Source organism: Sardina pilchardus, chromosome 11, assembly GCF_963854185.1.
Source record: "Sardina pilchardus chromosome 11, fSarPil1.1, whole genome shotgun sequence".
NCBI classification, from domain to species: domain Eukaryota; kingdom Metazoa; phylum Chordata; class Actinopteri; order Clupeiformes; family Clupeidae; genus Sardina; species Sardina pilchardus.
The window spans coordinates 22,886,819-22,902,531 of NC_085004.1; the positions used below are offsets into that span (position 1 = coordinate 22,886,819).

Below are 15,713 nucleotides of genomic sequence, written 5' to 3' on the forward strand. Positions count from 1 at the left end.
TAGGCATGTAAACTGAAGATGGCAACTTCATTGTGTGATGGTGTGTCTGAGTATAATAAATTGAGAGTGTCAAGGGACTATCAGGTTGGTTGTCAAGAGACTGTGATGGTTTGACGAATAAGAGATTGGAAGTGATCTGCATTGGCAAAGTGCCAGTTGAGAGAAGACCCTAAGGGCTGACTGACCTGGACTCTCAGGCTGGCTGAGAGAATGTGTGTTTGTCTTGGTGTGTGTGTGTGTGTGTGTGTGTGTGTGTGTGTGATTGTGTGTGCATGCGTGTTTGTTTTAGAAAGAACGATAGGGGGCATTACTCTGTAACTGACAAGGTCGCAGAAAAGAGCTGATTTTGTCCTGGAAGGGGTGGGGGGGGTTATGCCAGCATGCTGCAGAGCTCCTCTCGACCTTTGCTATGGAGATGCGCCCTCCTGCAGTGTTTAACTCCAGCCCTGGCCGAATCCTCCTCACTCAGCACACACGGCACATCAGGAGGTTCTGGACATTACAGCCAGAGACTTGTCTATCAGCCAATTTCACAGTGTCCAGGTGTCTGACCTAGTTGATGTTAATGATGCCTTAATTGGCAGGGTAAAACATCTTCCTGTTTCTGTCTTTCCTATAGACTGAGCTGTTCCAGAGGAAGTTAGTTTACACAGTGGCGACATCTTGTGAAATAGGCTCATTATGCTACAACTCAGCCCTAGTGTGCCCTAGTAGTTCTGCACCCTCCACCTCCTCTCTTCTGCCAGTTGGGTTTTCCTCACGCTGCGCCGTCAATCCCGACGCTCCTTTGACATGGGCAGATCATGTGCATCATGTGCAGGCTCACGTTCTGACTCTGCAGCTTTGGCAAAGTCACCCCGCGCACAGACTTTGTAAACATTTGAGTTAGAACAACAATGTCTCCACGGACCAAAGGGCCAAAGTGTGCGTGTCCTCTGCTGGCCTAGAAGGAATGTGTGTGCATGTGTGTGTGTGTGTGTGTGTGTGTGTGTGTGTGTGTGTGTGTGTGTGTGTGTGTGTGTGTGTGTGTGTGTGTGTATTGTGGGATGTGTGTGCCCTCACAGCAGTCCTCGTTGACGGTGCACTTCTCTGTCTCCTCGGTAGGCAGCGTGCAGATGGAGCCGTCCTCAGGGAACTGTTTGACGTAGCGCTCGCGCGAACGCGTGCCCATCCCACACGACGCGCTGCACGGGGACCAGGTGATCCACTCGGACATCATGCACGTGGACGCATCCGCTGTGGGTGCGAACAACAACTTTAGTGGAGTGCCCATTGTTATATCACACTGTGATGGCTCTGTCTCAGTGGCACTCAAATTTTTACTGTCATTTCCCACTTTGGAGGTGGAGGACTGTTGAGCCCCACCGGACCCCATCACTCCAGTACAATGGTAACCTGAAAGTGTCATTGTTACATTTCTTGATCTTGATCTTGATCCCCTCGATCTGATGTTGTTTTAATTTATAATTATGTACAGTGTAGGCCAGTAATGACTTATATGTCTGGTGGTGTGGCTATTTTGTGTTGAATATATCGTAATTTCCCAAATCTTAGCCACGGCTTATACATTGATTTTGCTAAATTTCTTCAGCGATGAGGTTAATACAGTACACAGGGGCAGTTACTACTATGGTATTAATATGTTTTTTTTAATATGGTTCTTTTAACTTGTATAAAACACTGCCTTGCAGCTTATACACAATGCGGCAGGAAATTACTGCATGATCTTCCTTGTGAAAAAAGAAAGGCATCAATAAACACAGGCACAAAAAATAAAAATGTCCCCCTGTTCATCGTGCCCCACCAGCCATGTCTCAATTCAAGTCCGCCCCACACTTTGACAGCCACTGGTCTTCTTTGAAAAATGCTTGTGTTCATTACATTCCATAATTTGTTATTTAGCTACACTATTATTCTGAGCAGTTTGCAAACTATGGGGACAGTCCCTCTGGAGCAATTCAGGATTAAGTGCTCCGCTCAGGGGTACAATTGTGGTAGCTCCAGTGATCGAGCTAACAACCTTCTGGTCTTCCACTGGGGAGGGCAGGGCCTCTATTCACAAAACATTTTGTCTTTTACTACTAAGAGTAGTCCTAAATCTCACTAACAGTTTTTTTTTAATTGTGAGTTAACAACACTTTAACAAAGCTGCTGACACCAAGTTTTAGTAAGAAAAATGACCCGTAAAAAAACCCTTTAGTTAAGTCCTTAAGTCAAGACTGACACCCCCATTATTTTATTGACGCCGTCTCCAGATCTATTTAACTGTGAACCCACAAAAAGCATGGCATTGTGTCTAACTTTAAAGTCTGACTTTCCATGTTTCGAAAACATAATGGCCATTCGTTTTTTGCATCGCTCTCCAATACACAACTCAACCACCCTCAACGCCCCCACCCCATCTCCAAAATCACACTTACTCTATCAACACCACTAAATTGAAGACTTCACTTGGATCTGCTCGATGAAGCAGCACTAATCTAATCATTAATAAAGCGCTGTGTAAACTCTGTATCCCAGAGGCCTCTGTATCAAGCCGACCACAACATTATCAATCGATAATGGATGTTAACAGACCATTAGAAACCAAAACAGAGGGGGATATCTGCCCGCTGGGTCTCGTAAAAGAACTCGGAGGCCGTTTGGTCTGAACATCTCAAAGCGAATGACAAACACATTTGTGAGACTGGCAATGACGGCATCGGCTGAGCAAATGTGCCACATCAAATGTGAAAGCACTCTTGTAAAAAAGGCACAAATTCACACATGCCATTTTGATACTTCCTACCCAATTCCTAGTCACATATTCCCAAAAGTCTTACTTCAACTATAATAGTTCTTAATAAAAAAAGGCCCTTCATATGTGAATGTTTGTGTGTGATGACCAACTCGCTTTACACAAAAATTACCACACACATCAAAAGTGGTTTTCTGATTTTGTAATCTTCTCTGTTTTTATTGGCCACCACACCAATGAGCCTCAGATTCATCGATCGCCAAACCAGCTAATAAAATCTCCACAATAACACACTTGACCTTTGCATGTGTCTGTGTAGGAATCAATGCCAAGGCCTAAGCGGGCAAATGGCTCTTGTAAAGAAACGTGTCTCACCGCTTTTGTCATCTGATAAAATGGTTTGTCATTATGAGCATAGAGTCCCTCTCCGTGAACCCAGAGCATCTCAGGGACTTATTTTACACAGTCTGGAATAAACTAAATGATGGTTCCAAGGGGCATAATAAATCACTATTACCATAAACCTTGTCACACATGTTTGTGTGCAATTCAGCGTAAACCCATGGGCAGCCATTACTAGCAGTAACTGCAAATAAATTATCTATGGAATGACCTAGAAAATATATCACACAAATTATCTTTGGCATTGGTTGTAGAGGGACAAAACATCTGAAGGTATCATGCCCGCATATACACTTTATAGATACAATCCATGTCCTTTACTTTTTAAAGGAATACATTAATAGACCTGTTCAAATACATGGATTAAGCCTATAGTCCTAGACTTACAGCTTTTGGAAACCAGTCCCCAGGGTAAAACAGCACAATGTAGAGTGAAATGTTTTTGGGGAGCTCTCAAAGGACCATTTGATGAAGCTTTCATATGTGTGTATATCTAATTGCAGGTGATAAAGTATTGCCATGTGCACTGAGTGCTGACATTTGATGCTGCAGCCAGGCCCCACGGAGAGACAAAACACCAGAATGCAGGTGGCATGCCCATATTATGATTCATACATACTGTAGGCTTTTCTTTATAAAAGTATACATTAAGTGTGCAGTATGGATGCAGTTAACTGATTCTGGTTAGGTCTTAAAAACATTAAGCACTACCTGTTAGTATTTACAGCAACCTACAGTACCGTATATATGCCAATATATACAGTATATTGGCACCCTAGTAAAGATAAATAAGAAGAGGTATAAAAAAAGATCATCATTGTTCTCATTGTGAAACTAAGATAAAACACAAAAAGATAATGTTGTCTTTTTACTCATCAATTTTGTCTTTTACTCTTTTTACTCATCACCAGGGGTACCAGTGACAGTAGAGGGCGCTGTATGCATATTCAGTGTTAGCAGCGCTACAGTATGTGCAGCATGACCTCTGACCTTCGTCGCTGCAGCCGGGGCCCATGCAGGGCTGGAAGTCCTGAGTGTGAGGGCAGGGCACGCTCAGGTCCAGCTGGGCCTTCAGCATGCGCTGCCTCATGCGCTTGCCCTTCTCACAGGTGGACGAGCTGCAGGCTGACCACGGGGACCAGTTGGAGTAGATGCACGTCTCAGGTGTGTCGTCTGCTCAGAGATGGGGGGGGAGGGGGGGGACCGGACATGACAGAACATCAGCCCAATATAGAGATGATCAAAGGAATACAGACATACTAAAATGTGAAAAAACAATGTTCTGTTTGCAAGATGTAAGACCGTTGTATGACCTGAATGGATGCACATTATCAACCGCAAATGTATTTACAGTAAATAAAGAAGCATAAACAGAACACTAAACAGCCAATTACAAACAGCTAAGGAATTAATATGATCCGCTTTTAGTAGAGCAGCACGGCTGGTTGAAAGATAGAATTGAATAGATAGAAGACAGAATGCGAGTCAGAATGCTCTTCACAGTCTGTTGGAAAGCAGATAAAAAATGACAAAACCAGCAGACCTTCTTCCTTCTCCTCCTGGGCGATATCGGCCACGATGTCGTCCACGTTATCAGGCACGATGTTGCACTGCTCACCCTGTGAAAACATTAAAATGCACCACATCACGGAAAGGGGAATCCCACCTCTCCCCTACACACCTTTTTTCCGCAAACCGGAAAAAAAAAGGTCACTGAGCTGGAGCTTCCTGTATCTAACCTCCTCCCCTCTAACAGATCACTTATGCAGCCGGGAAGCAAGATCTGAGCTGAGCAGGCAGAGGGTGCGATTCCTTCTGCTGAGCACGCCCGGAGGCGCATAGACTCAGGCTACGAGAGTGTCATTAATAAGTGATCTGTCTGTGGAGGGATCCGTCAGTTGGCCGGGGCAGAAACGAGGCGATGCACAGCCGTCTGTGTGATCTGAGTCGGGGCGTCTGCACTGAGGCTACACACTGGCATTTATAACTGGAGGCCCATAGCCCAACAGAGACATATAACATCTCAATCAGTAGGCTGAGTCTATGCCCAGTGGGGTCCACACCAACATGAGAGTCCTATTCAAATTACTCTTAGGACGCTGGGTAAAATCATGTCCCTTGAGACAATTAAATATGCATCATGTGTACATAATACATCAAGGGTAAAATTCAGCTTTTGATGGACTGATTTCAAACACAATTTTTTCGGAATATTTGAAGACAATCGACACACAAAATGTGTGAAATGTTGATGCAATATGAAGTCATCGTGTGGTTCTGTCTCACTGAGATGATGGTCCAGACCTTGCGAGCGATTCTTTCCACAAGCACCCGAGCTACGGGCGTGATGGCGCCTCCCTCGGGATCGTAGAAGGGGCTCTGGGGGTGGTCCAGACTGGTCAGGGGTCGGATCTTCTCCGGGGGAATGGTGGGCTTGTTGGGTGACTGGCGGGAAACACAAACATGGAGGAGAGCTGTTAATGTAGATCACATTGTGTCAGAGCAGATATCAGGTCACCACAAATTGGCTTTGGTCAAGTGGTTTCAGTTAAACTCAATAAAAAGTAAGTGCTATGGAGCCTTCTATAGTTCATAGTGGCGATTTAGTGGACACAAAACGACTGCAAGGTAATGCAAAAATATAAGGAGGGTATGCAAAAAATGTGCTCATTAAAACAAGATCACCATGAGCCTCAAGGGGCTTCATCTAATAGATATGACGTCATGTTTTTAATATTTGTATTAGCTGCTTCATTCAGTCCATTCTGGATTAGCCTAATTGCCGCTGCCCTAAAATTACTCTCCAAATGCCTGTTCTGCTGAGTAAAATGTAGCACTGTAGGCCTGAGGATAGATCATCAATATTATATTGCTGCTGTTGATTTTTCCCTGAAAATAAAAGGTATCACTGTAGCACATAATAAAGACCTGAATGGTCATATGAGACCGCAATCTATGTTGGTGGGGTTGGGAGGGGAGGCGTTCTATTAGTCAGTGGAAGGAAGGGTCGTAGAAGGAGGTTATTACAACAAAACACAGCCCGAGGGGGGGAGGGGGGAGGGGGGTAGAGAGCCTGCAAAAATTACCCAGCCATCTACACCCCAGCGAGTGTGACCTAACATCACATCCCGTAAATGATAGGCTGGGCGACACGTCGCCACCCTGTGGCGTCTAAAAGGGGGGTGGGGGATTCAGCCGGGGACGGAAGCACAGGATTTGATCAAAGGCCCCTCGAGGCAGGATTTTCCACTGCCGTTTCTCTCCACTTAAGGTCAGAAAAAGAAAAGGCCGGTGGTGATGTGGAAGGGGAAGAGGAGGGGGAGGGGGAGGGCGAGGGGGTGGATTACAGGTCTATTTCAATAAGTGAACTGGCTGCCTCGCTACTCCTGCAGTACCCTCTGTGACCAGTAGATGGCACAGTCATGCAGGAGGACGAGTAGAGAGAGAAAGAGAGAGAGAGAGAGAGTGGGAGAGCGACGTGAATAAGGAGCATGATATGCGTCTCACATCCAGAAGAAGTAGCAGTCTCCTTAGAGCAGCCATCTGTCCCATGCCTAACGATAAATCTCTCCTCTGCGGATCACTCCTGCTCTCGTCTCGGCACGTCTTTTTGAAATACCACGCTGATTGGAGACTTCGGCGAGGTGAAGGGTGGCAGCCAAGGGCCGTCCCACAAAAAGACAGAGAAAGGCCAAAAGAGAAAGAAAGAAAACAGGCGGGGTTCTGCTGAGTTCAACGGGTTCAAGCCTGAGCGCTGTGATCCAGGCCAGTGCTTTCCTTCAAAACCCCAAACCAGTGAGTCGCCGAATCAGGTTTTCCCAGTTCGAATCAGTCGAGGTATAGGGAACATGACGAGACCTGAGGAGGAAGGTTCAGGACGTGGGGTTTCGAGATGAGGTGGGGGGTTGGCAGGTGAGGAAGGACGTGTGTGTGTGTGCTGCTGACCTCATAGGTGACGCCGCTGTCGGTGCCGGCGTCCCAGGGGATGAGGTCTTGGGAGACCCGCTGCACCCAGCCGCACTCCTTGGTGCAGAGGTCCTCGGCGGACAGGCCCACGTCCCAGTCGGGGCTGGGGCCCAGCATGGTCAGGAAGGACATGAGGTGACGCGTGCGGTCCACCGAGAACTCCGCCGAAGGAGCCGCACGCCTGGGGCAAAAAAGAGAGGGAGCGGAAAAGAGAAAGGACAGAAAAGATAGAGCGGAGAGAGCGAAAGGGATTGAGAAAGAGGGGAGAAGACCATGAAAAGAATGAAGGAATGAAAAAATAAAGAGTGAGAAGTAATTAGGGAGGAAGAGAGAGGATGAAACAAAAGAAATGGGGTGATGGTGAAATGAGGAGAAACACAGAGTGGAACAACAAAGCGAGAGAAAGAGAGGAAGAGAAGAGTACAAAAAAAACAATAAGTCAATAAAACAATGCAACACCAGTGTAACACCTAGAAAAAAGCTAGAGGGCGTGATGGCAAAGAAAACTGCACGGAAAAAATATACATTGAGTACAAATCAAGCATTCTCCTAATCGATAGCTAATTCCACTTACATACTAATTGCATTCTCCATTCTCAATCAGCGCATTTGTATTGTGACAAGCACCATTAATTACTTGCATAATCACACTGTGTAAATGCTGTGCAATTGTCAAAGTTGGAGCTGAAATTGCAGTAAAGGGGCAGGGAGGGTGATGGAGGACACACAAATAATCAGTGCACATATACTTTAAAATTGAATGCAGTGGAGTGTTTTGTTTAGATGGAGTTTTGAAGGGAACTGTCGTGCTGGCTTTGCTGATAAGGAATATGCAGACGGGCAGAAAGATAGTCATCTACTCCCACTCGTGGAAAGCCTATGGCAATGTCTTATCATAGCCGACTTGTCATCATAACGCAGACCAACACACAGTCAAACAGCTTGCACCTGAAGGCAGGAAGTGACATAGTGGTATGGATGTTTGTCCGACACAGGGGAACAAAGAGGGACAACTGCCGACTTTGCTGTCAGTCTGACAGACATTGGACGCTAAGGCATTGACACTGCTCATCATTAAACCTCACAAACCCTTCGACTCAAGGAGATATATACACACATATACACAAATCTGTGGACACATCCTCGCGCCCACACACACACACACACACACACACACACGACAAGACATACTCAAAGGAAGGGCAAATGTTGAAAGACACACAAAGACACAAAGTTCCACTCACACCCAAAACACATTTCTCTTAATGCCCACAGAAGTAAAGGTAGCTTGTATAATATTTCACATACTGTTTTTTTTTTTACTTGAGAGCCACTCTTCACCAAACCCTTAATAACTCAACATGCCTATCACATATAAACTTACGGTAACACCTCCTGGAGCCCTCCAGCCAAAGAATGTCTGAGAAGGAGAAAAAAATCAACAGTGAAGACAGCCAGGGTCTGGTACACAGGAGCCTCCTGGACCCAACATGTCTCCACGCACACTTAGAGATAAGTGTGTGGGCAGGGAAGAGGGAACTACAGCTGGAGTAATCTAACCCTCCTATCATGTTTGGGTCATACTGACCCGAAGCCAGCTTCAAACATTGCAAGATTACAGAAATAAGTGGTCAATATTCCTGGCTGTCCATCTGTAGCTTGTAAAATGAAAGTAACTAATACTTTCAGTGTATCTGCTAGAAAAAAATGAATAACTATAATGCTAGGGTCTAAGTAACGTTTAATGTAGAATAAGCTACAGTATGTGAGTTGTCTCACCTAGTGTGTTAAAGCTAGTCAGCTCTTCTTCTGGTACTTATTATTACCTGCTAAAATGACTATTTAGCATGCTTGCATAATAACATTCTACAATATTGCAACTATCTTTTTATATGGTGCAACAAAACCACAAACCCTCCACAAACAAACACAAATTTTTTCGACTCATTATTTCTTTTTTCAAACATAGGACCCTGGGAAGATAGGTACGCTCCCCCAGGTAGTCCGTCGCTGTGCAGCATGCAGCTACCGACACCTTATGAGTCGTGCTAATGAGAGAGCTAATAGGCTAGGCCTTGAGCTCGATTGCTAGCATGCTCGACTCCCGATCCGAGGTGCTGCTGTTTGCGGGTTCGAGTCTGGGCGTGTGCAGGGCTGGTCCACAAGATTCAACACAGTGCAGGTAATACTGGTGCCGTGATACGGATCGGGAGTGAGGTTTAGGGAGGTGGGTGTAACAGTAGCAAGCTAGTCCATAGCTGTGCCAGTTTGAACTTAGTAAACTTCCCTCCCAACGCCTGAAGGGCGAGAGAAGGGTGAGAGAGTGAGAAGGGTGAGAGAGCTAGCAGCCTGGATTTTTAGCTCGATTGCTAGCGTCCTCAACTCCCGATCCAAGCTGCTGCTGTTTGCAAGTTTGAGTTCAGGTGTAGCGCAGGGCATTTCTATTACATTAGAATGTAAAGTTTGACCGTGGAAGATCTTTTTTTTTCTCTTTAATAGACAATTTAGAGATAGCATGAGATGATGGGTGGATGCTACAACTCACCCAATGCATATAAGCCCAAATGAAACAATAACGTGAATGAGGTGGAAAATAGGCTTGCTTAAAAGATCTAGATGTAGGCCTACTTGGCAATGCAAGGATAGATTGAAACAAACCCTTCCCTACAATCACAACATTTTACACTATCTAGATTTGGTTCAGCGCCATTGTGGATTATTCCTTACACGATCTACTTTATCTGGTGTTAAAGGGATATATACCTCAGAAATATCAGACTTTGCAAACAACACCCAACCTCTCATGCCTCAAATTCCTTGAACAAACTCACTTTCTGTATAATTACAATCTTTCAATGAGCCATCAGCCATCTCATCACTGAACATGCAGCTGAGCTGCCATGCTAACTGCCTAGTGCCTCGATAGAGCTATACAATAATTGGGATTGAGAGATTGCTAAGGAACTCTGGACTGATATGGACCTAGAGCCTATTGTTATTAAAAGTGCATCAAACTGATCTTCATTTTCTAGCATCTGCTCAGACAGACGGCTCACTACTTCATTCTGCACTGTGTTTCCAGAGCTCTCCAGACAGCCAGCAATACTAGGTTGGTCTGCATTGACACCATGCTGTTTTTAAACTAAATTAAATTGTTTTCCTTGTAGGTGGCACTATAGATTGGACTGATGACCAAATGTTTTCATTACAATTCATAAAATAGTCTAAAAACAATTACATATACAATATTTTTCTTGCATTTGGATCGCATATGTCCTTCTGGGGGTGCTAGAAACACAATAAACAACTATTTTATTGAATTATTTGCCAAATCGTAATGCTTTTCTTACATGTTTTTCTTTCTGACATAATACAATGAAATATATCCTGGATCATAAAATGATACTAACATCTGAGGCTGTTTGCTATCCTAAGCACAACAGGAGGGTTAAAGAGTCTTCAAGGGATGCACAAGTGATAGTCACTCCTGTAGCTTTAAGGGCATTTGAAGAGAGTGTGTTGATCTCAAGTTAAAGTTGATTTCAGGTTACACAGACACACTACCTAGAAACTGATCTGGGGCCGGTTTCCCGATAACGTTCACTCTTAGCGAGCTACGAAGACTCCAAAGGTATAACTTACCAAAGTTGTTTACCTTTCTAGTCGTGGTTCCCGAACTATCACTTAGGAGTCTTCTTACGAAAAAGTCCTTACGTCCGACGTATAAGGCACTGTCCACCATGAAGGTGCTGAATTAGGTGACATCGATTGCTCAGAAATCGATTTTTTATTTCACGCGGAGGCTTGGAACGCTTCATGTTAAGCAGAGGTCTGCGCTCTCTGAGTGTTTTTCTAGTTTGTTTGTTTGTTTGTTTGTCCGTTTGTTTGCAAGATAGGCTAACTCTAAAAGTTAAAGATGGATTTCGATTAAATTTCCAGGGAAGATCTGAAATGACCCAAGGAAGAAACTATTTAATTTTGTGAGTGATTCGTATCACCGTCTGGATGCAGGAGGCGTGTTTGCTTGGGGGAGGTTTGTGCTTTTCTAGTTGAAATAGGCTATGTAGACTTTTTTTTTAATCACAGCTGATTGACCAACATCCTCATTCAGTATTGTGTGCCTTTGGTTAACATTAAACATGACAGCAAGCCCGCACATTAGGCCTAAACATTGTAGGACGGTGGGGGGAAGCAAAGAATAAAGTGCTTTTAACTATTTTCAAATGTGTACACGTTTCATATTTGTATGAAAACATTTCCAGAAACTATTTTCTAATTTAGCATACTTACATAAAATCATTGGCGAACCAAAATAGTGATTTTGTATCATATGAGTTGCATGCGTAACGGAAATTGCTGTAGGGTACAGTGGCGGCGACTAGCGTCGCGAGTCGAAGCATTGCTAAGGTGCAGCTAAGAGAGATCTGAGAGTGCTCCAGACCACTCTTACCAACGAACGACGTGCGAAAGACATTCGTAGGAAAGAAGGTTTCGGGAAATGCGTGAGGTACTTAAGGTAGAGCTTAAGATAGAGGTTACGAACTACGTAGCGTTAAGAACGCTTCGGGAAACCGGCCCCAGATCACTGACATTCTTATCATTGCGTCACACACACATACACACACACACATAAGTAAAGGTGCACAAGAATAACCTACTGGAACTCTCTACCCTAATCTTTGTCAGTCATTCAACCACTATTTTTTTACGACCTACAATTTCTTGGGAAAAAATGGTCTCCACTCCACTCAGCTGAACATGGACATGAAAACACACACACACGCACAGACGCACGCACGCACGCACGCACGCACACACAGACAGACAGACACACACACACACACACACACAGACACACGCACAAAGACAACATGCATTTAATTTAAGGCTGCATTGACAACCCATGATTTTGCTGTCCGCCTGTCAGGGCACTTGCTAATCAAGTCAACTCAAGCTTTTCAAGAATTTTGGAAACTTTCACCATGATTGCGAGTCCCTCCCGAGTTCTTTTGCTTTGAACCGGTGAAAGAGACAGATGGAAAGACAGAAGGAAAGTGTGTGAGAGAGAGACAAAAAGAGAAGAGGAGGGAGAGAGTGATGATGAGAGTATGAAAAAAGAAAGTAAACACAGCTGCCTATTCTGAACCAGCTTATCTTCTTTCTCAAAGTAGAGTTCAGCCTACTGGTTCGAGATTCGTGTCTGTGGGACGGATAAAGCAGTATATTATATGTGACAAAGGCCTGAGCGCCGTCTGTTTGATATCTTTGAAGTGTCTCTGCCATGTTTCTGCCTGAGCCAGCGGACAGTGACGAGCTGCAGAGTCATGGGACATCTCTTCCCTCACCCCAGCCCCACCCCTGAGGCCATCACACCGTCTGCTCTGACATTAGCCCCTCTGAGATGAAGTCATGTTTGGATCCCGCCAAGCTGCCATCTTCGATTCCCGAGGTCCCTGGATGATGCACTGTCTATTGAAAATGACGGCAGGGGGGGGGGGGGTGTTGGGATGAGGGAGTGAGGGCATGGTGAAGTGACAATGATGACCTGAGGGTGCGGTTCAACCGAGCTCATCCACAGTCCACCACGGCCTGACCATCGTTTAATTAAGATCATACGTTTCGCAAGGCTACTAAGGACCATTAAGGTCTCTGTGAGTAGAAGAGACAGAGAAGGGCCAGACAAATCGGACGGCCTGGAAGAGGTACGACCGGAGCTTTATGCAGCCGGAGCACATCACACCCCAGGGGTCTTCTGAGTCCAAGGACCTGAAATCGCAATCAGCGCCATCCCGGGCCGAGCTGCGCCGGTATTGGCATCTCTCTTCGCGGAGATGAATTTTTCATGCCCCGTAATTCAAAGTCGAGCGCAACCCTGACTGTCAAGTCTGTTTAATGTGCCTCTATACATACCCATTCTGGCCCTGGCAGAGAGAAGTGAACTCGACTAGAATGAGATGCACGCCTGAATTAAAAATCAAAGTCCTGGCTAAACTATGGCGCGCGCTCGAGCCTAGGAAAGACGAAGATCTAGCAGATCTTTGAGAATGACTGGTCGAGTCAATAGGATGTGTGAGATCATGAATAAAGATGGAGGAGAGACCAGAGAGGACCTTCAGGTGCTCAGTCAGCTGAGTCAGGCTCGCCAAGCTCTCGAGAACGTCACAGTAGTGCAGTGGCCTTACAGTCTGCTGCCGCGTCTCTGTGGATGTGAGACTTTTTTTTTCAGACACGCAGTTGCACACACACACACACACACACACAAACACGCACGCACGCACGCACGCACGCACACAAGCATGCACACACACACACACACACACACACACACACACACACACACACACACACACACACACACACACACACAAACACACACATACACACACACCAACACGCACACACACACACACACACACACACACAGCGCTCCATCACACAGCTACACACACTCGGTAATGGCTTTCCAAATTCCATACACTCACTTCCCACCGGCAGAGTCCCGTGAGAGCCACCAGCGTACATGTATTTGATAATGGAAGTAAGCCCTCCACTCTGCTCCCCATGTTCAATACAGCTCCCCCTCCCCTCCTCCCCCGAATGTCTCCACTCCACTCCCTGCATGTTCCTCTCTCTACACATCCTCCCTCGCTCCTGTCTTTCTTCCTTTCTTTCTTTCCTCCCTCTCTTTCTTTTCTCACCTCAGTAACAGAGGGCCTATGCTTTGTCTGACATGATAAAAATGACTGCTTGTGTCTTTCAGGGAGAGGGATAATTAATTATCACCTCTGAAATAGTATGTGTGTGTGTGTGTGTGTGTGTGTGTGTGTGTGTCTGTGTGTGTGCGCGTGTCTGTGCCTGTGTGGGTGGTTTGACGGGTGTGCACATGTGAAAAGACACATTCTGTGTAAATGAGGAGGTGAGAGAGGAGTGTGATGGTGTAAAAAAAGGAGAGAATATTTTTGTGCCTAATTGACAGCTTCCTGTTTTAAATGGGCCATGTAATCACTACAGTGATCTATAGGAGGCAAAGGGAGACCATTAATCTCAACTTACAGGAGCGCCAAAGGACGACCCAGCACTCATCAACACACTTACCCCATATGTTAAAACAGATACATGTACACACAGTATGTGTGTGTGTGTGTGTGTGTGTGTGTGTGTGTGTGTGTGAAACAAAGTCAGCAGCAGCCAAAAAAATCTTTCATTTAATTACTCTCTGACCTCAGGACATGTCCATGTCCAAAAAGTAGCAATGTGTGTGTGTGTAAGTGTGTGTGTGTGTGCGTGTGTCCACGTGTGTGTGTGTGTGTGTGTGTGTGTGTGTGTGTGTGTGTGTGTGTGTGTGTGTGTGTGTGTGTGTGTGTGCCTGTGTGTGTATATGTGTGCGTGCATGTTTATTTGTGTGTGCATTTATGTTTGTGGCCATTTATTTGTGCCTGTTTTCTCCGCCCCTTGACACATTCATTTGAATTATTCACATTTACATTGCCACTGTATGATGTAATTAGCTCCTAGCGCATAAACAAGCTAGCACGCTAATGAGCGGATAGGACTGCTTGCTTTGCCAAGGATCCCCGTGGACTCACCGAAGCAAAGCACAAGGAAGTCTTACTGTACATATTAATATCCGGGGAGAGAATGACTAACTAGCTCTTTGGCTCTGTGACTCTTTAAGAGCAATGTAAACACAAACAAACACACACACACAGGGCAACACACCAACATAATCACATCCACAAACAAACACAGACGTGCAAAAACAAATTTGAAACGTTAAACATCAGGAGGAAGTTGCAAGAAGCCCTCTGGTGCTGATCTACTTGGTTAAAAAGGGCACAGCAGTTCTGGGCCAAGAGCTTTTATAAGACTGGCTCGAAAGCAGTTCAACTGGGCCACCAACTCCAGAGCAGATCAAGGACGAATTTAGGACTCTTTAGCTTCTGTTTCTTTAACCAGTTTTAATGCAGAGGACACAGGGAGTGTGTGTATATACTGTATATATATATATATATGTGTGTGTGTGTGTGTGTGTGTGTGTGTGTGTGTGTGTGTGTGTGTGTGTGTGTGTGCGCGCGTATGAGTGTCTGAGATCCACATCCATGTGTGTGTGAGTGTGTGAGAGAGAGAGAGCAATAAAAAAAATCCAGAATTTGCGAATCTGCAAAAACCCATATTTAGCTGCAATAAGGACACAAATACAACATATTATATATTGAAAGTGACAAATTTGACTATTTCATGAAAAAGATGCACTCATTTTGAATTTGGTGCGAGCAATATGTCAAGGAGCAACACGAGGAAGGAGATTTCACAATTCGTTTAAATGGCACCATGATATACAGTACAGTATAAAGAGAGGCGCTCTTAGAACTAAAGATGCGGAGGATATGAGATCACCCTGTGAAAACCGGTGTGAGCAAATAATGCAACAATAAAAGAATAAGTAATGCTAATCAACTTGAAATGATGAAGAATTTGTGGATTTTATTCTCCATTGTACTAGCCTAGAAATCTAGACGCCCCCAGGGTAGTCTAGCAACTCTCCGTTGGCTTGCGAGCTGCCTCGAGGTAACTTCTCTCGGGCCAAACACATTGTTTACAGTCGGTA

General features: G+C 45.0%; 1 protein-coding gene across 1 annotated transcript in view; it reads right to left on the bottom strand.

Moving 5' to 3' along the window:
• Nucleotides 1-15,713, bottom strand: part of spon1a (spondin 1a) — an 84,646-nt gene that overhangs the window by 5,421 nt on the left and 63,512 nt on the right. Inside the window, exons 8-12 of the mRNA XM_062549020.1 lie at nucleotides 7,085-7,286; nucleotides 5,444-5,584; nucleotides 4,683-4,758; nucleotides 4,130-4,312; nucleotides 1,063-1,236 (exon numbers count right to left, since the gene is read on the bottom strand). Of these exons, the coding sequence (XP_062405004.1) occupies nucleotides 1,063-1,236; nucleotides 4,130-4,312; nucleotides 4,683-4,758; nucleotides 5,444-5,584; nucleotides 7,085-7,286 (776 nt within the window). The remainder of the gene's footprint in view (nucleotides 1-1,062; nucleotides 1,237-4,129; nucleotides 4,313-4,682; nucleotides 4,759-5,443; nucleotides 5,585-7,084; nucleotides 7,287-15,713) is intronic.